This window comes from Oncorhynchus clarkii, chromosome 19 (genome assembly GCF_045791955.1).
Source record: "Oncorhynchus clarkii lewisi isolate Uvic-CL-2024 chromosome 19, UVic_Ocla_1.0, whole genome shotgun sequence".
NCBI classification, from domain to species: domain Eukaryota; kingdom Metazoa; phylum Chordata; class Actinopteri; order Salmoniformes; family Salmonidae; genus Oncorhynchus; species Oncorhynchus clarkii.
The window spans coordinates 41106279-41131346 of record NC_092165.1 but is presented as its reverse complement, the minus strand read 5'-3'; the positions used below and the strand labels follow the sequence as shown (position 1 = coordinate 41131346).

Below are 25068 nucleotides of genomic sequence, written 5' to 3'. Positions count from 1 at the left end.
TCAACGTATTCACATGGACCTACTACAGAGTGTGAGGAGGGAGATTTGGTGTAGTGTCTGAGAGTAAGAGAACAGAGAGAACACATTCCTGCTGAGCAAGAGAAAGCGTCGGTGGACAAGTACACACTTGGAAATCCACGTAACAGTTACCCTCTCAAATGATATCTCACATCTCTACTTTCAAATAGAACCCTCAGTGCTGGCTCAACGACGTTAGGTATAGATGCGGTAAAGAGATGAATCGAATCAATCAAAACAATGGGAATGCCATGGCAACACCACTGACGCATCCCCCATGCGGGCAAGATTCAAAATCTCCTTATTGCCTACCAACAAAATGTGCCTATATTTATGTGCATTTCATACCCTCTTGGGGAGAATAAGAAAATAATGCTTGTATGGATGTCAAACCAATACGTCAGTCCCCAATCAACTGCATTACACATAAAAATAGGCTTCAAATAACACTATCGATTTCTATAGTGTATTTGGAAAGTATTCAGACCCCTTGACTTTGTCCACATTGTTACGTTACAGCCATATTCTAAAATGCATTAAATTGTCCCCCCCCCCCCCCCCCTCAATCTACACAAAATACCCCATAATGACAAAGAGAAAACGGGTTGAATATTTTGCAAAATAATAAAAATAAAAACAGAAATGCCTTATTTTCGTACGTATTCAGACCCTTTGCTATGAGACCCTAAATTGAGCTCACGTGCATCCTGTTCCCATTGATCATCCTTGAGATATTTCTACAACTTGATTGGAGTCCACATGTGGACATGATTTAGAAAGGCACACCTGTCTACATAAAGGTCCCACAGTTAATAGTGCATGTCAGAGCAAACACCAAGCCATGAGGTCGAAGGAATTGTCCATAGAGCTCCGAGACAGGATTGTGTCGAGGCACAGATCTGGGGAAGGGTACCAAACAATGTCTGCATCATTGAAGGTCCCCAAGAACACAGTGGCATACATCATTCTTAAACCGAAGTTTGTAACCACCAAGACTCTTCCTAGAGCTAGCCGCCCCGCCAAACTGAGCAATCCGGGGAGAAGGGCCGTGGTCAGGGAGGTGATCAAGAACTTGATGGTCACTCTGACAGAGCTCCAGAGTTCCTTTGTGGAGATGCAAGAACCTTCCAGAAGAACAACCATCTCTGCAGCACCCCACCAATCAGCCATTTAAGGTAGTGGCAAGATGGAAGCCACTCCTCAGTACAAAAAGCACATGACAGCCCACTTGGAGTTTGCCAATAGGCACCTAAAGGATTCTCTGGTCTAATGAAACCAAGATTTAACTCTTTGTCCTGAATGCCAAACGTCATGTCTGGTGGAAACCTGGCACCACCCCTACGGTAAAGCATGGTGGTGGTAGCATCATGCTGTGGGGATGTTATTCAGCGGCAGGGACTGGGAGACTAGTCAGGATCAAGGGAAAGATGAATGGAGTAAAGTACAGAGAGATCTATGATGAAAACCTGCTCCAGAGCGCTCCGGACCTCAGACTGGGTCAAAGGTTCACCTTCCAACGGGACAATTGACCCTAAGCACACAGCCAAGAGAACACAGGAGTGGCTTCGGGACAAGTCTCTGAATTTCCTTGAGTGGCCCAGCCAGAGCCCGGACTTGAATCTGATCGAACATCTTTGGAGAGACCTGAAAATAGCTGTGCAGCGACGCTCCCCACCCAACCTGACAGAGCTTAAGAGGATCTGCAGAGAAGAATGGGAGAAACTCCCCAAATACAAGTGTGCCAAGCTTGTAGCGTCATACCCCATTTTTTTTTTTGCTTTGTCATTATGAGGTATTGTGTGTAGATTGATGGGGAAAGAAACAATTTAATGCATTTTAGAATAAACCTGTAACGTAACAAAATGTGGAAAAAGTAAAAGGGGTCTGAAAACTTTCTGAATGCACTGTATATGGCTAGCTACAGTATGTTACAAGCTTATACGAACAGGAGTTAGCATTTATTCTAACCCCGAAAAGGACCATTTCTAAATATTATGCTGCGAAAACAGCCAAATACACTACATGACCAACAGTACGTGGACAACTGCTTGTCGAACATTTAATTCCAATATCATGGCCATTAAAATGGAGTTGGTCCCCTTTGCTGCTATAATAGCTTCGACTCTTCTGGGAAGGCTCTCCACTAGGTGTTGGAACATTGTTGCGGGGACTTGCTTCCATTCAGCCACATGAGCATTAGTGGGGTCGGGCCCTGATGTTGGGCAATTAGGCCTGGCTCGCAGTTGGCGTTCCAATTCTTCCCAAAGGTGTTCAAATAGGGTTGAGGTCAGGACTCTGTGCCATCTTGACAAACCATTTCTGTATGAATCTCGCTCTGTGCACGGGGGGCATTGTCATGCTGAAACAGGAGGGGGCCTTCCCCAAACTGTTCCCACAAAGTCTGACGCACAGAATAGTCTACAATCTCTGCTGTAGCATTAAGATTTCCCTTCACTGGAACTAAGGGGCCTTGCTCGAACCATGAAAAACAGCCCCAGACCATTATTCCTCATCCACCAAACTTTACAGTTAGCACTAGGCATTGGGGGAGGTGGTGAAGCATGATTCATCACTCCAGAGAACTCGTTTCCACTGAGTCCAATGGCGGCGATGTTTACAACATTCCAGTCAACCATTACTATTGCGCATGGTGATCTTTGGCTTGTGTGCGGCTGCTTGGCCATGGAAACCCATTTCATGAAGCTCGCGTCCCGACAAACAGTTCTTGTTCTGATGTTGCTTCCAGAGGCAGTTTGGAACTCAGCAGTGAGTGTTGTGTGCCCTATCATTTCACAGCTGAGCCCTTGTTGCTCCTAGTCATTTCCACTTCACAATAACAGCACATACAGTTGACCAGGGCAGCTCTAGCAGGGCAGAAGTTTGACAAACTGAAGAAGAAGGAACAGCTATTTTCATCATTGTGCGTACAGCTGTGAGGGGAAGGTCAGCCAACTGCAACAACATCCTCCTCACTTCACCCCACTAAACCAAGTTTAATAGAGGCCCTGATACCAGGGTGGCAGAGGGAAGGGGAGGTGAAGGTGCTGGGGGGTTAATAAAGCTTCATCATTATATAACAGGCTGTACATGACCTCTTACATAAACCTACACATACTGGTGTGTGTCGTGAAACAGCAGAGAGAGCAGGGCCCAGTACAGTTCACTGAACAGGCAGTCAGAGATGACACAGCCTTTATCAGCTAACAGCTAGCTCCTAAACCTTTTCTCCCAGTGAGAAGAGCTATCAGACACAGTCAGGCTACAGGGTGGGAGACTAACACAGACTGATGGGCCTTAAGCCAGAAGGCCCAAAAACAAAAAGGAGAAGTGCTTTGAAACGTGTGCTTCTAAAAACTGCAGACGTCAGCAGCAGGCACTCTAGCTTGTTTAGCTGACTGCTAGGATACCAAATGTAGGAATGCAAGAGGACAGACATGCTGTACTGGACTGGCAGTTTTCTGGCAGACACCACACATAGCAAAGCTAGGAGGTCTGGCTGCAGCTTTTGTGTAGTAAATGTCAGAGCCATCAATAGAGCAACAATATTTTCTTGACTGGGATTTCAAGTTAGATACGTGAAAAACGTGTTAAAAAGTAAAATGAGTTAAATTCAGTGTTGGTTCTCACTGTTGTGTCAATTGTTGGTCATTCTACCAATTTGCTAAGAAGGGTAATAACATATTCATGAGAACTCAGTCTTCACCCATCAATTACTTAGTTTGTGCATGAATATGTGAGTAGGCTAGGTTCCTGGTTTACCTTGCTGGCTTGTGGCGTGTTGAGGATATGGACGGTGCTGGGTTTAACACCGTTGGCTTTGCTTCTCTTGTACAGGGCAAAGCGGCTTTTCCTTCTGCCCCGGTCTCCGTTTGGGAGGGAGCCATTGTACCTATCAGAAAAAAGGGGAGAAAGAATGTGGGAGAGTTTCTAACATTTCAGGAAAAGTTCATTCATTCCCCCAAAGGGTAGATAAAGATATTCTTCCAAGAGAGAAAATGTCTCTGAAAAAATAACGTTACAGAATATTCTTGTCTGTAAGTGAATGCATGAATAATAATGTGTGTTCCTATGGGTTTTGGAGCAGGGCCATTTGTATCCACTTTCATTCATCCACATAGATCACATTCATTGTATTAGTTATCTAAGCGTCACCTTGGATTATAGCTGGGTTATTACATAAAGCACTTTAAAATGCTCCCCCTCCGTCTGTCAGCTAGCTAGCCACGCCACAGCTGTTACTCTGCACTAGTCTGTAGAAGAGCAGAGTTTAAGATGTGTGTCAGGTCTCCTTTACAGGACTATCCAGACCAGACTGGGGAGGCTCTCTGACTCACATGATGGTCAGCAGCATAATACCTCTACCGCATTAGTCACACTAACTTGGAGCCTGAACTGGCTGACTCAAATTAAAAATACACAGGACAAAATGGCCTCATCATAACAACTTCTCTATTTAGTGTGTGGTTAACATTTCTATCTTGGTGCACCCTTGTGATGCCCAGTCTCTCAGTCTGCTGTAACTACGGGCCTGGTCTGCCTGGTGAATGGAGGTGCCTCTTCCAGAACAGACCAATACTCTACATCCACCAGCTTGCCCCTACAGCTGGGAAACCCCATGCTCTTCTCCCATCCAACACACAGGCCTTCTGTTCGGTCATCCACCCCCCACAGAATAAGAGAGTTCAGGTTGACATTTTGACTGATTACAGTATTTCAGAATCAATTATATTAATTGAATAAAAATCCACTAACCTTTCCTTTTATTAGCGATTGGGCTAAACAACCAACCACTACACTGTAATCCCCAAAGCCCTCGTTACTGCAACGACTACCACCTCCTCCCCATACTTATCCTCCTCCTCCCTCCCCTGGCCACCTGTCCCCACAGCCAGGCAGCCTGGAAAACACATGGTCTCAGTCAGAACAGGGCTGAGAGCTGGTCTGCTAGACACAACCCACTCACAGGGGAATATTGTAGCTCTGCCATCGTTGACTGACTGCACACGAGTCAGATCAATATGATATGAAACAGGTCATGACCGCTGCGATCAGTCCACAATAAAGCAGGATCAATTCCACTCTTCTCTTAGCCTTCAGCAACCACCCCTTCACAGCTGTTATTGTCAGTGGTAACAGTCAATGCAATCTCTCTAGCTTGATGACACTGGGCCATTACATCTCTACCATTCCAGTGAAGCCATTTGGCGTTGGATAGGAAGACTGGATAATGGACTGGCATTTATGTCCATCATTAAGGACAGGAAGTGAAGTGTGCAATGTCACCTGGAGGCCTCTTCATCATTGCATTAGCCAGGACAGCCTTTTAAAGCTGTGCTTTATTGTAATCTCTTTGCCTTTTGACCTGGGCCAGAGTGGTCATTTTTAGCCTCTTGATACTTAGAAGGGATTAGAATGGAGGCTCTGAGCATCACCTGTACTCCAGCCCTGCCACCATACACAAGAAAGAGCCACCTGCAGTCCCCTAGTCATCGACTTAGTGACAGCACAGCGTTAACGTAGTATGAGACATTTGTTGAAGCGATAGCCCTGGCTATGACCCCATGACTGCTTCTAGGGTCATGTGAGGATGGCACAGTGGGTTATTATGGGTCAGAGGGGCTTAAGGTAGGGCAATATGTTTTTATATTTTTGTGTGACATTCCAGATGCCTGTATTGCAAGAATCACATTTTTTTTAATGGTAGATTGTTGTCATGTCTTTTTGGTTGTCTCTTTCTGTGCTGTGTGCACCTTCCCATTTACACCAGAGATCTGTATATAATTGCAAGATGCTCATGTCTACACCCTAACAATGGGAGTCATTGTCCCAAAGGCAAGCTTAGGTCCAAAATGAGCCCATAGAAACACATGGGGCTTATTTTGGATAGATTTTAGCGAGTGAAACCTCATGCTTTGACTCTTCCCCTATGGTTTACACACACACACACACGCCGCTCCACCTGCCACTCACAACAAAAATGAGGGATCCTCTCTAACAAGTGGTTTCAACTCGCTATGTGCATTTCAGGTTTGGTCCACAGAAACCCATTTTACTGTAATAGAGAAGTTCACCTTTCTAACCATACCCTTTTATGTCTCAACTACTCAAAATGTACACAGAACAGACACTACTAAAACGAGAGTATCAATGAACATTGATTCTAGGAAATGAATGTTCAGTTTGTCGCACACGGCATTTCAGTACCAAGTACCAATAGCAGCATTTTAGCCAAATACTTATATTAGCTGTCTAGTCTTTATAAATGTGCAATAAGCATAAAACAATTATTTTGGGAATTGGAGAGAAATGAGGTAGGTCACTTGATTTCAACATCTAAACAAAAGTGGACAGGCTAACAAGCTATTCAAAAAGTTGGAGACAGAAAACTGTTCATAAACTGACATTTAAATGTTCAACTTCATTCATCTCCAGCACCACCCCAACATATGTGAAAATTATGCGTTTGTTTTGTAGTAAAAAAATAAATAAAAAAAGAAGAGGGGAAGATAAGTGTTTCCAAGACAATCATTGTGTGATGTTGACCAATTGTGAGTAGGCATTGCCTACTAATTGGTTGATGATGACATTGGAAACACTTACATTTCTCTGTGTGTTTCCAATGATGTCATCAAACATTGGTGAGTTTCTATGTCATATGTTGATGTAGGGGTGGTGCTGGAGATGAATATGAAGTTGTAATTTTTTTAAACGTTCCCCCTATAACAATTAAACTTTTCTGCCTTGTTAGCTAGCAAATAGATCCAAGTTGGCTAAACTTGAAACTTAAAAGATTAGCTGGCTACTCACTAGCACGTGGGCTTGTGTGATTGAACACCGGTCTCATAAACATTTTCTACAGCCCAAGGCCTGCTACAAGAAGTTAGACATTATTAGTGAATGTGCATTATGCAAGGCTCTGGTTAAATTTGGAACTAAACATTGCATTTTCAAAAGCCAGATTTGAAAGCCGGATCATTGATTGCTAAAAAAAGCAGGCTAAACTATTTTGATAAAATAATTTAATTATTAGCTGGTATCATTGTGGAAGGCTTATAAACTAGTTTGAAATTGAGTGATTTTGACCTTTAAAAAAATTGTACAACAAAGAGAAAACATAAAATAAATAAATTGAGATATTGCCCAGCTCTAGGTTAAGGTCTTCAGAACCAGTCCAAAATGTGACAATAGCAGCATTTCCGATTCATCATCTATAATGTAATCCTCAGCAATGGTATCTACAGTTAGTCACCATACTCCAGTCTTGGTGTTTGGAGGTCTGTGCTCCACCTACCCGGAGATGTCCCCATCAAATACAATCTTCCCTCACAGAATCGTTCTTCAGGGGAGACTTGCACAATCAATAGGTTCAATCCCACAAGCACAATGAATGGACAAAGAGGACTGTGGAGAGGCAGAGGCTGTATCCTGATCAATCCCCCCTTTCATTTCCTAAACCCACTCACCCAGCCTGCCCACTCACTCACTGCTCAGTGCCAGTGCTGCCAGCCAAAGCTGGGAAGTGGCCATGCAAATACCACTGGGTTAAGACAAACCAGGGTGAGAATTGCAATTCAAATAGGACTATGCTCTCCATTCAAATTACATGTCATGAAGATGTAACTTTGGATCAAAAATTAAACTATTACAGAAAGGATAAGCCCACAAATTATTGTATTTTTTTTTAATGGCAGGCGTCTTATCCCTACTATAGCCTACTACTATAACACCACACTGACTGAAAATGTGTATGTGTATGGGGGGTGCGGGCAGGATTCGATACCACGATCAAAACAGTCACACTTGCGACCGTTTGACTTGGCCGTGAGAGATACATTTTTAATTGGTCGCAAGGGTGCCATTGAAAACAAGGGTGCCATTTATTATCATGATTTATTCAAACAGTAATGTGCAATTGACCAAAAATAAAGCAACTTTTTAAAGAAGCAACAGCAGCATGGGAATGCCCGTGTGCGCGCGCGTCAGAACTTGCCTTTATGAGGGAGGTTTCGGAAACCCTCCGGGCCAGTCAATCATCCCAGTCAGTGGGCAGAGAAGCAAATATTGTAATAATCTAGGCTATATAATTGATTTTAAAAAACAATTAAACAATGGATGATTATTTATCACATGCTTTCCGCACAGATATAGCCTACAGACAAACTGTCAGGCAGAGAGAACGCTCAGCTCTCAAAAAGCCGGTTGTTACGAGGAGCGAAGAGCGACAGCGGTAAGGGTAGGAAAGATGTTCCAAGTTATAACTACCATTAACTTATAAGGCAAGAATGGGTATGCAAACCACATATTTAGAAAGCTTAAAGTCTTGGTTAAGTATTTGTGATGTGCAATTCAGTCATCATGGAATAGTATACCTTGAAAATCAGAGATTTTCTTTAGGCTCTTTGGTCCTTGAAAAGTCATTGAAGTTATGGTAGCCGATTTAGAAGTTCTACTGCGCTAATAGTGCCTTCAGAAAATATTCATACCTCGACTTATTCCACATGTGGTTGAACGGCTCAATCTTGTGTAGCAACATTTGAAATTTTATTTTTTTATTTTTACATTGGAATAAAGTAGAGACGCAGAGCTAGAAAATTGTTTATCATACAGTACAGTTGAAGAACAATGGGAAAGTAATTCTGCTTTGAAAGTTGATAAACTTGTAACCACACTTTTGAGAAAATGTCCCTTGAATGATTTGGTACACCTACTGGAAAGCTCTTCTTGGTCTACACCCATTCAGCATTGTTTACACCATCTTAAGCTTTAGCCCCACCCATCTCTCAGGATTCACATGCGAGGCCATGTGCTAAACAGTGAGTACAACCAAAGATTTAGACTAAAAGCTAGTTTATACTATGTTATTCGACATGTCTGTATACAGTTGTCGCAGTGACATCATTAATTTTTGGGGGGGCGTCCGACATCAAACTTGTCGCTATCGTTTTGAAAAAGTATAAACAAAAACAGGCTGCATGACATCAGCCTGATGGTCCAAAATAACATAACTGGTGTATTTTAACACCAATTTAGTATATGTCAATCTAGCAAACCAGGCTAAAAGCAACTTTAAAAAAAAAAAGGGTTTGTTTCTAGCTTGTTAGCTAGCTAGCCAGTTCAGGGCTCCCAAGTTGCGCAGCGATCTAAGGCACTGCATCACAGTGCCTAAGGCGTCACAACAGACCCTGGTTGGATTCCAGGCTGTATCACAACCGGCTGTGATTTGGTGTCCCATAGGGCAGAGCACAATTGGCCCAGCGTCGTCCGGATTTGGCCGGGGTAGGCCGTCATTGTAAATAAGAATTTGTTCTTAACTGACTTGTTTAGTTAAATAAAAAAATTATTACTATATCATATAGCTGATAACACCTTAACTTTAGCTAAATTGTATTCATTATTACAGGACAATAAACTCGCAACAAGATAATGACGAGCTAATGACAGAAAATAGCTTACGGTTGTGAGTGTGACAAAATAAAAGCAGGGCATTCTACCAGAGAATTGTATAACTTGGACACTGTCTTGTTGGCCTAATGTTATATCCTAATTTGACTTTGGTGCAGATCATGTTGTTGTTCTTATTACAGTTTCTGGTAAACACACACTATATAAAATCAAATCTAAAAGTTAATTTGTCACATGGACAGGATACAAAAGATGTAAACTGTACAGTGAACTGGTTACTTGCATAGTGGAGTCTTTTTTTGACATGTAGCTAAATAATTCACCAAAACCCCAACTCATAACGTTACCACCTTGCATGAATCTACAGGCAGCTAAAGCTAACCAACTATCTAGATGTAATGTTAGATAGCAAACATTAGGCTATAACTAGCAATGCAAATGGCTCTGAGATGCAAATATTACTACACAGATCATACACGTAACGTTAACTAGCGAGCGAGCCCGCTAATGTTAGCAGTACACTAACTAGCACTGAACAAGTTTTTTTTGTTTGTTGTGTGTTTGTTGTGACTTTTTTTGGTTACTACATGATTCCATACGTGTTATTTCATAGTTGAGATGTCTTCACTATTATTCTACAATGTAGAAAATAGTCAAAAGAAAAGAAAAACCCTGGAATAAGTAGGTGTCCAAACCTTTGACTGGTACTGTATGTAAATTAGATATTTATGTACTTAATTTAATACATTTGCTAAAAAAAAATAAAATGACTAGCATAGATTGGGAGAGAAAAAAAATATGCAATCCATTTTGAAATCAGGCTGTAAGACAAAATGTGGAATAAGTCAAAGGGTAAGAATACTTTAAGGCACTAATTATTCTGTAATTTCATTTCTGATCCGTTTATGAGAGACGTAGGCACTTCCATTTGTTTCCCGGCGTTTCAATTTAATGATGTTGCGCTAGTCTGTTGCGGTAAAACCATGTGTGGTTATTATGAGCAAGACATCTAAATGTTGGTTCAACTTGGTTTTCCATACAAAGTGTCCCATTTTTGGTCGCTTTCTCATTTTAAAATATAATACAGTAACCCTTCAGTAACACATCTCAAATGGCGAGGCTGATTAGCTACCACATGGACAGACTTCATTAGTGTGTTTGTCGGGAGCATGCTGTCTATTTAACCATGCAATACCCACATTATTCTGACATATTTTAGAATGTAAAAATAATGTGAATGTCAATGCATAATGACAATAGGTAGGCCTAGTCAAAAAAAGGTATTTGACTTGCCAATGTCTATGTACCCCGTATAGACTAGTTGCTCAGCCTGCGAATGAAAGATAAAAAAATCACACACTCATCATTTGGTTTCCTGTCAGATCTTGTCCCGGGCCAGTAATATAAATATATATATTTATATATATTTTTTTTAATATATTTTTTTATTCATGCAAGTATCTTTCAGTTGGCACTGGCCCGGTGTGCCCCTGGAAAATATACCTGAATGTGGAGCCCTGCTTTGTGTGGTGCGCGTAGGGCCTACAACTTTGTGTAGCCGTTAGCCATGCTTTGTGTAGGCTAAATGTTGTCAGGTAGATGGAAAGGCAATACAATTTAACTTCAAAGTAGCCTGCGCCTTCCTGGCAGAATCATAATTATTTGCATCAATCCAGTGGCCATTTGTTTTGAAACTCCATCCTAAGTGCACTACAGAAACACCGCTGGCCAAACAACTGTCTGGAGTTTACCTGAATTAAAGGCTAACAACAAAAAATCTAAATTTCTCCGATTTTTCCCAGACCTCAAAATGGTCCCCTGATGTGGTTACATTTTTTATTTTATTAAACTAGGCAAGTCAGTTAAGAACAAATTCTTATTTACATTATTTACCACCCCTGCTCTAGAGGACTTTGCACAAAAAAAAGAGAAAAAATACACATGTAACTTTGATATCCGTAATAAATATATTTTGCACATTATTTTAAGTGTCTTTTCTTTGCTGTTACAGTAAATCTATCAAAATTAAAGAACACAAAGGCATGCTCATTTAAAAATGTGGCTAGTCATTCTTAGCCTGGTTCTATATGGAATGAAGGAACATTATGGGACAGAGGCCAGATCATGATCAATTATTATATTTATTTAAAAGATTGTGCGACCTAATCATGTGCTGGTGCCACCAACTGAAAAGGTTGGTAGCACCAGTGCCGCCAGTAGAAAAGGTTAGTGTAGAACCCTGAGTGCAGGGGACACAGGCCACACATATAGATTTGAAATGCAAAATGCTTTTAACAGATGCTCTATACATGAAATTCACAAAGCACCAAACACCAGAGAAATGACTGATGTATTATTTCGTTCTCTCTCCATAAATGTTTAATAACACATTACAATGAAAGCACTGCAAGGCCACACTTTTCTTCCAGATTTTTTGTTGTTGTTGAAAAAAAGTCTAGGTGGTTGTGCCTGAAGCACAATGAAATGTTGCCCAAGGAGGATAGCTACGAAGCACTGCTGAATGAGAGTAACATCTACAATGGTAAAGACAGACCATTAATAATCAATGTCCCACCAAAACAGGCTCGGAAACTCATCACTAAGAAAAATTCAGATTAAAGTGCTTTTCTTAGCCCCATGGGGGGTATTACTACACCACCAGTGTTATAGGAGCTAATACGTGGACACACACACACATCACATCTATGGCACATAGCTACATGAGAATTTCAACAAAAGCTGTGTAGTGAAGGCCTACTTACTGTATAGTGAAGGCCTACTTACTGTATAGTGAAGGCCTACTTACTGTATAGCATGCAATTGAGTAAAATGTTAGAAACATGTCTACTGATGTTTTGGATTTTCCTAAAATGGGTCAATGTGAGATGTTTATTGAATTAAGGAGTTTTAAATTCCCTAAATGGCATTTATATCTAAAATGAGAGAGAACATACTTTATAACTTTCATTATGTGAGTAGTCAGTCAGTTCACCTGGCAAACAATGGATGCTGTGAGAATTCTACAAAACCGCAGTAAACCAATCTGTTTTCACTAAATGTCTTAAAATACATAAATCATTTGAAAACAATGTGGCAGTTGTTACCCATGTCTAAAAATCCCAATACTGTCTGTTATGATATTTAGGCGTTATACAGCCCAAATGTAAAGCAAGTGCCATACTAAGAACGTTCAAATCTGTGGGACATCTCTTTTTGTGAAACCTGCAAAAATCAGTGTGTTCAGATTTGCTCTTTGTGATGGGTATTCTTCAACATAGAGTAAGATTAATGTGACATTGTATTGCCAGGTATGGGGTCAAATCAGCTTCTAAAGCCCATTGAGCGTGAGGTGACACTGTTGAGAAAGATTAAAACATCAGTGCGGAAGCCAACACTGAGACTAGCGCACAGAGGATGGGTCCCGTGAGCGCACGCGGAATGTGGTCAAATGAGCAGAGGATGGTTGCGCAAACAACATCCCCAAATGGATTTCTCTTCTCACAAAAAAATAAATTCTTGCTCTTGCAACTGCAATAGTTGTATTATGCTTAGATCCCCGACAGTGCCATTGCATTTTGGTACACCAGAATTACATTCATTTCCAATGAAACCCTGCGTTTGCCTTGCAGCATTGCGTTGCAGAGGCAGTTGCAGTGTGGTGCATATGTTGGATTTATCGAACATAGAGTCAAACTGTATGCGTAGACGGCTTGACAGAAATGGTAGCAGAAGGTGAATTTTGAACTTTTGTTGCATACATATCCAGATGATGCTGCGTACTATTTCGCGCAAGAACGCTGTCGGTGTGATCGAAGGGTTACAGGGGAAAATTCTAGACAATGAACATAGTAGTCACTAGTTAACACCGCTTCAAATTCTTAATTTTTATGTCTAAACCACACCTATTTCGACATGTTCTCTTAAAATCAGATTTTATAACTAACCTTATGCTAACCTTATGCCTAACCATGATTTTAAATTAAGACCAAAAAGTTTGTTTTTGTTTTAATACATTTTTTGGATGCAGCCAATTGACTGTGGCTGAGTTATTTAATGGGAATCGTATTTTGACAGTGAAATGGTGGTGATGTAGGGACAATGGCAGACGATAAAAATGTATAGTTTTTCAGTAAAGAACCTAACCAACCAACTATGATTTCAATATTAAAATTGGTAGTAAGTTGGTCTTCTTTTATTAAAGCAGGCTATTGATTAGGCAAGCTAGGTTAACGTCAGCTAGCTAGGAAGTTAACTAATTAGCTAACATTTAAGCACATAGCTAGCTAAGTCTGTAATTACACTCCAAAAGGTCAATGCTAATGTGGCTATCATAATTCGTCTGTGAAGAGCACACTTCTCCAGCATGCCAGTGGCCATCAAAGGTGTGCAGGGTAGCCTAGTGGTTAGAGCGTTGGACTAGTAACCAAGGTTGCAAGTTCAAACCCCCGAGCTGACAAGGTACAAATCTGTCGTTCTGCCCCTGAACAGGCAGTTAACCCACTGTTCCTAGGCCGTCATTGAAAATAAGAATTTGTTCTTATGGAGATTTCCACTTTTGGATAAATAGCGTGCACAACTTCCTGCTACTCATGCCAGGAATATATTATATGCATATGATTAGTAGGTGTGGATAGAAAACACTCTGAAGTTTCTAAAACTGGTTCAATCATGTCTGTGACTATAACAGAACTTATGTAGCAGGCAAAACCCCAAGAATAAAACAATTATAAAACAATTATTTTCCTCTGACAGTTCCCTCAGTTGTCTTTGCCAAGGGAAATTAGATAGCGCCCATTTTACAGTTCCTACGACTTCCACAGGATGTCACCAGTCTTTGGAATTGGGTTGAAGTTAATCATTGGTGAAACAAAGAAGAGGCACATCCTGGAACAACGTTACACTGTTGAGAGTTACGCAAGAGGGAAAAAGGGGCATGTTTTGTTTACTTTCTCTATCGAATACAGTTTGCCCCGTCTACAATTTGATCGATTATTAACATTTAAAAATACCTAAAGTTGTATTACAAAAGTAGTTTGAAATATTTTGGCAAAGTTTATAGGCAACTTTTGAAATGTTTTGGAGTGACGTTGTGTTTTGGAAAGCTGTCTTTTTTCCAGATCAAACCTGCTTTATAAATGGACATTTTGGGTATACATGGACGGAATTAATCGAAAAAAAGGACCAATTGTGATGTTTATGGGACATATTGGAGTGCCAACAAAGAATCTCGTCAAAGGTAATGCATGTTTTATATTTTATTTCAGCGTTTTGTGTAGCGCCGGCTACGCTAATTCTTTTTTTTACAACTCGTTCAGGTGGTTCAGGGGGGGTGCATGCTATCAGATAATAGCTTCTCATGCTTTCGCCGAAAAGCATTTTTAAAATCTGACATGTTGGCTGGATTCACAACGAGTGTAGCTTTAATTGAGTACCCTGCATGTGTGATTTAATGAAAGTTTGAGTTTTATCGCTTTTTATTTGAATTTGGCACTATGCATTTCCCCAGGCTATTAGCCACTTGAGACGCTAGCGTCTCACTATCCCTAAGAGTTAACTGACTAGCCTGGTTAAAAAAGGTTAAATAAAAATAAATTTGCCCACCGAAGTCGGTTACAACACCGAACTGCAGTCAGGTCAAGACCCTGGTGAGGACAAAGAGCACGCTGATTAGCTTCCCTGAGACGGTTTGACAGTTTGTGCAGAAATGCTTTCATCAACTGTCCAGGTGGCTGGTCTCAGACGATCCCGCAGGGGACGAAGCCTGATGTGGAGGTCCTGGGCTGGCATGGTTACACGTGGTCTGTGGTTGCGAGGCAGGTTGGATGTACTGCCAAATTCTCTAAAATGACATTGAGGCGGCTAATGGTAGAGAAATTAACATTCAAGTCTCTGGCAAGAGCCCTGGTGGCACGCCAATTGCATGCTCCCTCAACTTGTGGCATTGTGTTGTGATAAAACTGCACATTTTAGCCTTTTGTCCCCCCGCACAAGGTGCATCTGTGTAATGATCATGCTGTTTAATCAGCCTCTTGATATGCCACACCTGTCAGGTGGATGGATTATATTGGCAAAGGAGAAATGCTCACAGGGATAGACACATTTGTGCACCAATACATCTTGTTTTTATTTTGGTTCAGTGTACATGGGCAATATTGTAAGCTGCTAACTGCACACTTTGAGATGGTCTATGTGAAATGCAGAATTTATTACTTTTACTCTGGCAGTTTTGTGCAGTTACAATAAAAGAGAATGATCTCTAACCATCTTCTCTTTCTCCATTCCCTCTCTTCACACTTTCACTATGTGGTGGGGAAGTTGTTCTGTCCTTAGCTGACAGAGATAGCAGATACAGGATCCACTCTGTTCCGAGTACCTAGGCTCTCTATACACAGCGCACTGGGTCTTCCTGCAGGTAACAATGACTTCGATCAAATCACCTCAATAACTTAATCATTAGTGGTACTGAGTGTTCCTGTAATTGCATTGACACTGTACGAAGGCATTGTTATTAGGACATTTGTCACATTGAGAGGATGACATGTTATTGACTTTCACCAACTGCTTTCTATTTGATTAGAAATATTGTTCTATACAGAGGACGGTTCTATATAGAATTTGTACAAGTACCTTATGTAATTGGATAGCTCTCCACGAGGGTTGGGCATGAAATGACAGCAGGCTGTTCAATACTGGGCCCTACTGACTGACGAGGGGCGTGAACGGGTACAGCTCGACTCAGTACGTTATCACTTACTTAGCTAAATTATTATCCTTAGTTGCTTCTTTTGATACACCAACAGTCTTTAAAAATCAACTGTTACACCTTGAATGCAACATCTCAACTCTGTCCTATGCCATTTCCTGACTGTTTTTACTCTCGCCCTCACGAGACAGGTCAGTGTGTGTGTGACATACGTCTGACAAGGTGGAGTCCGGCTTTTACTGCACCGCCCTGGACCACTACGAGGCAGAGGACGCCAAGTTGACAGGTGAGTCACCTTTGACCTTGACGCAACTTTCTTGTAAAGGCTTTTGGGGTCATGAGTGTTCCAACTCATCATGTGCCTTACAGAACCCGGCACATATGTAGCCCTCCACCTTCCTCGGTGGAATCCTGACATGGGGTATCAAACTCCAATGCCTACGTACCAGTTGTGTTGGCGTAGTTACCAAACCAGTTGAAAGTGGTGACAGTGATGTGTCGCAGTGTGACCAACAAACAGCCACTGTGCCATCACCATGCCAGATGACGACAACCAAATAATATTCCTCCACCCTGGATCACGATAAAGACACACCTAGTCTCTAACTCTCTATATGTTTGTTGAATATGAGCAAGTGAGTAGTGGGTTTGTATATGCAAGCGTGTGTGTATGACACGTTGTGTACAGTCGTGGCCAAAAGTTTTGAGAATGACACAAATATTAATTTTCACAAAGTCTGCTGCCTCAGTTTGTATGATGGCAATTTGCATATACTCCAGAATGTTATGAAGAGTGATCAGATGAATTGCAAAGTCCCTCTTTGCCATGCAAATGAACTGAATCCCCAAAAAACATGTCCACTGCATTTCAGCCCTGCCACAAAAGGACCAGCTGACATCATGTCAGTGATTCTCTCGTTAACACAGGTGTGAGTGTTGACGAGGACAAGGCTGGAGATCCCTCTCATGCTGATTGAGTTTGAATAATAGACTGGAAGTTTCAAAAGGAGGGTGGTGCTTGGAATCATTGTTCTTCCTCTGTCACCCATGGTTACCTGCAAGGAAACACGTGCCATAACCATTGCATTGCACAAAAAGGGCTTCACAGGCAAGGATATTGCTGCCAGTAAGATAGCACCTAAATCAACCATTCATCGGATCATCAAGAACTTCAAGGCGAGCGGTTCAATGGTTGTGAAGAAGGCTTCAGGGCGCCCAAGAAAGTCCAGCAAGCGCCAGGACCGTCTCCTAAAGTTGATTCAGCTGCGGGATCGGGGCACCACCAGTACAGAGCTTGCTCAGGAATGGCAGCAGGCAGGCGTGAGTGCATCTGCACGCACAGTGAGGCGAAGACTTTTGGAGGATGGCACGGTGTCAAGAAGGGCAGCAAAGAAGCCAAATCTCTCCAGGAAAAACATCAGGGACAGACTGATATTCTGCAAAAGGTACAGGGATTGGACTGCTGAGGACTGGAGTAAAGTCATTTTCTCTGATGAATCCCCTTTCTGATTGTTTGGGGCATCCGGCAAAAGGTTGTCCGGAGAAGACAAGGTGAGCGCTACCATCCGTCCTGTGTCATGCCAACAGTAAAGCATCCTGAGACCATTCATGTGTGGGGTTGCTTCTCAGCCAAGGGAGTGGGTTCACTCACAATTTTGCCTAAGAACACAGATCAGTGTTAAGGCAGGGATAGACTACACCGTTTGTCTGAGCTTGCCCCTCTACTCTGCACTCAGTGATGCAGTCCCCATACACACTCATCGACTCGGTTAGTCCTCCCCACTAATTACATCTTCTGTCCTCTATAGATTGTGCTGATACCCCACTAAGAACCTGGAGATCTTCACTGGTTCTGAGGGAGGTGACGTGGCCAGTGCCTGGGACACATTCCAGTGTCACCACTGTCTGGAGAACAGCTAGAGAGTAGTCATGACCCCTCCAGAGACATCTGCCGCTACTTTATCTTCAGCGTGCCAGCTCTGCTGCATCACAGAGCTAAAGGTATGGCACCGCACTCCAAACAGTCATGTAGGACTGCTTTAATCAAATTAAACATACTTGTATGCTCATTTAAAAAGTAAGCGCCAAAAGTATTGCCACAGTTACTTTTTTTTGTTCGTTTTGGCATTGAAATTATACAATGACTATGAGGTTAAAGTCTTGACTGTCATACGTTCAAATTAAAGCTTTTCATCTATATCGGGTGAACAGTTTAGAAATGATAGCACTTATTGTACATTGTCCCGCCATTTTAGGGGACCAATGGTATTGGGACAAATTCACGTATGTGTATTAAAGCAGTCAAAAGATTAGTATTTGGACCTATATTCTTAGCACACAACGACTGACTACATAGCGTGTGACTCTACACATTTGTTGGATGCATTTGCTGTTACATGTCCTAATAATTCTAAAGATTGCTCAGAAAATTATGACTTTAAGGCAATTAAGATAAGCAGAGTAAGGTGTTTACATGACTAATGCCCCACAACCTTTTGCCATAAAATAATTGCGCTAGAGGGGATGGCCGCCGTTTTACGGGCTCCTGACCAATTGTGCTATTTTTGTGTGATTTCTTTCCACTGATCCTAACTTTGTCATCAATAGTTGGCACTATGGTTGAATATTTTCCCAGTATTTTACAGATGTTTCATCCCGAGAACAAATCACTTCTCTCCCGGGTAACCCAGTATTTCCGCCCAAAACCGTAAGTGTAACTAAATAGCATAGAAAATAGGCTGGATTTGAAATACATTTCAAACCTGATGCTACCTGAGCCTGATGAGCCATATATTAAATACATTTTGGAAGCCCTACATTAAAATACATTTAAGTCCAAAAAATACTAAATTATTGTTTCATTATCCAATACATATGATATAGGCTACTGCACATAATGCATGAAAAAAAAAACATAAAAGCCCATAGATGTAGCTAGCTATATGCCCTCTTGGGTAAATCAATTAAAAAAGCTCCAGTAGGGTAATCTTTTTTAGTGGGAATGATATTACTATTATATAGACTGGTTTTTCACACCTCCTTCAAATTATGATGAAGTTGGGAGAGAACATGCAAATCTGGTGTAGCACAAGTATAGGCTAGCGAATTTGATTTTACATTTTGAAATATAATAGGGCCTATTTCTATAATTAGTAGTAGGCTGACTCATACCTTTCATAATATTTCCCCTAATGTTGTTATAGCCTACCCCCTCTTTCTCACAACAGTTAAATGAAATAAGTTGTCCTCATCTTCATCATTCTAATGACATGCTTAATATAATATAGTTGGTCTAGAATTAGATAAGTGAAAGCGGTCTCTCTTCACTAAGATTGAATGGTTATGGGTCTGAATAAATAACGGTCATAGCCTACCGCCATCGGGCGTTGGCAATTCTTTCAAACTTCCTGTGAGTTCTATTGGCCGCTATATTTAACATTCAGCAAACAAGAGCTTGCATCCCTCGTCGAATGGTCTATTGGTATAAGAAATGCAGACTCTGAAGCATTTATTTGGGCTGCAATTTCTGAGGCTGGTAACTCTAATGAACTTATCCTCTGCAGCAAAGGTATCTCTGTGTTCCTTTCCTGTGGCGGTCCTCACAAGAGCCAGTTTCATCATAACGCTGGATCCTTTTTGCGACTGCACTTGAAGAAACTTTCAAAGTACTTTAAATGTTCCTTATTGACTGACCTTCATGTCTTAAAGTAATGGACCGTCATTTCTCTTTCCTTATTTGAGCTGTTCTTGCCATAACATGGACTTGGTATTTTACCAAACAGGGCTATCTTCTGTATACCACCCATACCTTGTCACAACACAACTGACTGGCTCAAACTCATTAACGAAAGAAATTCCACAAATTAACTTTTAACAAGGCACACCTGGCACACCTGAAACCTATGTGAGAATGCTGTTCATTGACTACAGCTCGGCATTCAACACCATAGTACCCTCCAAGCTCGTCATCAAGCTCGAGACCCTGGGTCTCGACCCCGCCCTGTGCAACTGGGTACTGGACTTCCTGACGGGCCGCCCCCAGGTGGTGAGGGTAGGCAACAACATCTCCTCCTCGCTGATCCTCAACACTGGGGCCCCACAAGGGTGCGTTCTGAGCCCTCTCCTGTACTCCCTGTTCACCCACGACTGCGTGGCCACGCACGCCTCCAACTCAATCATCAAGTTTGCGGACGACACAACAGTGGTAGGCTTGATTACCAACAACGACGAGACGGCCTACAGGGAGGAGGTGAGGGCCCTCGGAGTGTGGTGTCAGGAAAATAACCTCACACTCAACGTCAACAAAACTAAGGAGATGATTGTGGACTTCAGGAAACAGCAGAGGGAACACCCCCCTATCCACATCGATGGAACAGTAGTGGAGAGGGTAGCAAGTTTTAAGTTCCTCGGCATACACATCACAGACAAACTGAATTGGTCCACTCACACAGACAGCATTGTGAAGAAGGCGCAGCAGCGCCTCTTCAACCTCAGGAGGCTGAAGAAATTCGGCTTGTCACCAAAAGCACTCACAAACTTCTACAGATGCACAATCGAGAGCATCCTGGCGGGCTGTATCACCGCCTGGTACGGCAACTGCTCCGCCCTCAACCGTAAGGCTCTCCAGAGGGTAGTGAGGTCTGCACAACGCATCACCGGGGGCAAACTACCTGCCCTCCAGGACACCTACACCACCCGATGTTACAGGAAGGCCATAAAGATCATCAAGGACATCAACCACCCGAGCCACTGCCTGTTCACCCCGCTACCATCCAGAAGGCGAGGTCAGTACAGGTGCATCAAAGCTGGGACCGAGAGACTGAAAAACAGCTTCTATCTCAAGGCTATCAGACTGTTAAACAGCCACCACTAACATTGAGTGGCTGCTGCCAACACACTGACACTGACTCAACTCCAGCCACTTTAATAATGGGAATTGATGGGAAATGATGTAAATATATCACTAGCCACTTTAAACAATGCTACCTTATATAATGTTACTTACCCTACATTATTCATCTCATATGCATACGTATATACTGTACTCTATATCATCGACTGTATCCTTATGTAATACATGTATCACTAGCCACTTTAACTATGCCACTTTGTTTACATACTCATCTCATATGTATATACTGTACTCGATACCATCTACTGTATCTTGCTTATGCTGCTCTGTACCATCACTCATTCATATATCCTTATGTACATATTCTTTATCCCCTTACACTGTGTACAAGACAGTAGTTTTGGAATTGTTAGTTAGATTACTTGTTGGTTATTCCTGCATTGTCGGAACTAGAAGCACAAGCATTTCGCTACACTCGCATTAACATCTGCTAACCATGTGTATGTGACAAATAAAATTTGATTTGATTTAATTGAAATGCATTCCAAATGACTACCTCATGAAGCTGGTTGAGAGAATGCCAAGAGTGTGCAAAGCTGTCATCAAAGTGTGGCTACTTTGAAGAATCTCAAATATATTTTAATTTGTTTAACACTTTTTTGGTTACTACATGACTCCATGTGTGTAATTTCATAGTTTTGATGTCTTCACTAATATTCTACAATGCAGAAAATAGTAAAAAAAGAAAGAAAGAAAAACCCTAGAATGAGTAGGTGTGTCCAAACTTTTGACTGGTACAGTATATGCCTTTATCAATCTTGAAAAGGATTATCTATTTTGGATGCAATTTTAGGGAGTGGGAGTGTGTGATGAGTGGGGGAGCAAGTTGGTCGCTCTGGGAACAGATGGAGTTACTGTGATGACCGGAGCCAAGAATGGTGTGGTCAGCCGGCTGAAGGGGGGCAGGGCCTACATCATCAGCATCCACTGTATGGCACACCGCCTTGAACTGACCTTTTCTGATGCCATCTGGTCCAACGTGATGTTTCAGAAAGTAGAAGACCTCTTCAGTGGGCTCTACAACTTCTACTACACCAGTCCACTGAACAGGGTAAACCTGGTAAACAGCTTCCAGGCTCTTGGGCGCACACCACTGGTGCCCACCAGAATTGTCAGGACCCGATGGGTAGGACACCCATTATGTGCACTGGACCACTTCCTGCAAGGTTACCAGGGGCGTGTCCAGCACCTGGAACAGGTAGTTATTCTAGATTGCCATGCTACGTACTCTAAAAGTCATCATCAATACGTAATGTCCAGTAAATAACAAACACGGTTACAAATTGGTAACATCATGTTTCAATGCTTTATGCACTGATAAAGTGTCATATCTAATAGATTTTTTGGACAGCAATTAATTGTCTACTTGTATGTCTGTTCTTTATGTATTTCAGATTCAATCTGCTGATGCCCAAAATGTCAGAGGTGTCCAGCAGGCCAAGGCCAGGAAATACTCCAGTACTGCGAGGGAGGATGCTGTTATCCGTTTCTGTGGCTTCCTGCATGACACACTAACACACCTGAGCAACCTGTCTGCAGAGGGCCCGCCATCACCATAGCAGAAGCCCACAGCTCCTCAACACAGGCAGTACTTAAAAAGTACAAAATTAGGTATGTTTATTTAAGCTGCAATAAGAAATACTTAACTTAAAAGAATTAAGAGAAAGGATGACATCAATAAGAGAGGGAGAGAGTGAGTGAGTGTGTCATAAAGGAAAATTCTGAAAGGATGGTAAAATGAGCCTTTTATCATCAGAGATGGGCCCATGATGAAGGCCACAACGATTTTCGCTGAACAGAGGTGACAGCAAGACCCTCGTCACCTCACAAGACAAAACGCTTGACGGGCTAGTCGAGAGTATGAGTGACAGGTTCCAGGACGCCAGTGTTACGGGTCCTGTGTGCCACCAAGCTGGTCAGCTTCACCAACTGGCCAGAGTCAGGAGATGCAGCAGATGACTTTATGTTTTATATTAAGGGGCAGTTAGGTTAGGCTCAGGTTCATCATCATATTTTTATAGTTTGAGAATTAAAACTGCATGATGCTCGTTGTAATGTATACAGTAATTCTAGATTTTGGTGACACTGAAATGGAAACTCTGGTAGACCACTACAAGCCTGTTGAGACCTCTGGCATCCATGTTGAAAGGATCCCTGATCAGTGGACTGTCCTGAAGGTGCTGATGTACTAAGAGCCACAGTCCCTGCAGAAGATGTCCTGGTTCCGTGTCAACAGAGGCCATCAGCAGTCCTGCCCTGATTTCCGCCATTGGTTGAACTGGTCCTGTCCTTCCCTGCCTCCCCAGATGAATGTGAAAGAGGTTTTAATACCATGAAACAGGTGAAAACCGATTGGCGGTCCAACCTAAAGTCTGATACACTGTCAGATCTCCTTATGGTACAGCTGTCCTCTCCAGAGATCAGGGAGTATGATCCGATAAAAGCTGTGACGCTGTGGCACCAGGACTCTGTCAGGAGTAGGAGGCCAGACTTCATGGACCATGCAGAGGGTGATTGCGGTAGAGTGAGGAGTCTGATGAGGTTTAAGTTGATTAAGCATCTGATAGGTTTACAAAACCTAATTTACTATTATGTTTGATCCATAAGTACATATAATAGCAAATACTTCAGTAGAAGTTTGAGTTGAAGACTTCTTAAGTTGTATTCAGGCTTGGAAATTAAATCGAGCCACAGCAAAAATAACCAGCATCTGATAAGTCTCTATTTTACCTGTATTTTTTCAGGGTATTTCTACTCAAAGTAAAGGATTTGTAGACCTGCTTCCCCTTTGTACCAGGAGAGCACCAGTTCTATGTCCACTGCACTTCTCATAATTGTATCTTACCATTGTTGTTGCCCTGTTTTGACTTCCATGTACGCTTATTCATTGTATCTCATATGTTTGGTTTATTTCATTGTGTGCCCACTGTTTGGCATTTTTTCACTATGTATAGGACTTTTGGTCAACTACAGTTGTTTTTAAAATGTGCTCTACAAATAAACTTGATTTGATTAACCGTTGATCAATATAATAACAATTTTGTTTCAAATTTTGCTCTGGCCTCCTCTTTAAGTTTGTAATCAACATAATACCTTATCTCAATGAAACGTACTGAAATTAATGTATATGTGACACAAAAAGAAATGTAAAAAATATGAGTGGGTGGTGGATTTTTTCATCTACCAGTCCCCTTGGCAGATAAGCTAAAAAGTACATTTCGTACATTTCCCAACCAGAAGCCATGGATTACAGGCAAACATCTTCACCAAGCTAAAGCTGCCGCTTTCAAAGAGTGGGACACTAATCTAAGAAACCCCGCTGTGCACTCAGCCAAACCATCAAACAGGCAAAATAATCAATACAGGACTAAGATTGAGTCCTACTACACCGGCTCCAACGCTCGGCGAGAATGAGGCAGGGCTTTAAAAATATTACGGACTACAAAGGGAAAACCAGCCACGAGCTTCCCAGTAACGCGAGCCTACCAGACCAGCTAAATTACTTCATTGCTCGCTTCGAGGTAACATTGAAGCATGCATGAGAGCACAAGCTATCCCGGACGACAATGTGATCGCGCTCTTAGTAGCCGATGTGAGCAAGACCTTTAAACTAGACAACATTCACAAAGCCACGGGGCCAGACCGATTACCAGGACGTGTACTCAAAGCATGCACAGACCAACTTGCAAGTGCCTTCACTGACATTTTCAACCTCTCCCTGTCGGAGTCTGTAATACCTATATGTTTCAAACACACCACCATAGTCCCTGTGCCCAAGAAAGTGAAGGTAACCTGCCTGAATGATTACCGCCCCGTGGGTAGCCATGAAGCGCTATGAAAGGCTGGTCATTGCTCACACCAACATGTCAGAAACCCCAGACCCACTCCAATTTGCATACCACCCCAACAGATCCACAGACGGGGCAATCTCAATCGCACTCCACACTGCCCGTTCCCACCTGGACAAAAGGAACACCTACAGTGGCTTGCAAAAGTATTCACCCCACTTGGCATTTTTTTCTATTTTATTGCC

At 42.1% G+C, this 25068-nt stretch overlaps 1 protein-coding gene across 2 annotated transcripts in view; it reads right to left on the bottom strand.

Annotated features, from left to right (window-relative positions):
* Window positions 1-25068, bottom strand: part of LOC139375204 (E3 ubiquitin-protein ligase pellino homolog 2-like) — a 46281-nt gene that overhangs the window by 15785 nt on the left and 5428 nt on the right. For both annotated transcript variants that reach the window (XM_071116788.1, XM_071116787.1), the window contains exon 2: window positions 3778-3907. In XM_071116788.1, the coding sequence (XP_070972889.1) occupies window positions 3778-3907 (130 nt within the window). The remainder of the gene's footprint in view (window positions 1-3777; window positions 3908-25068) is intronic.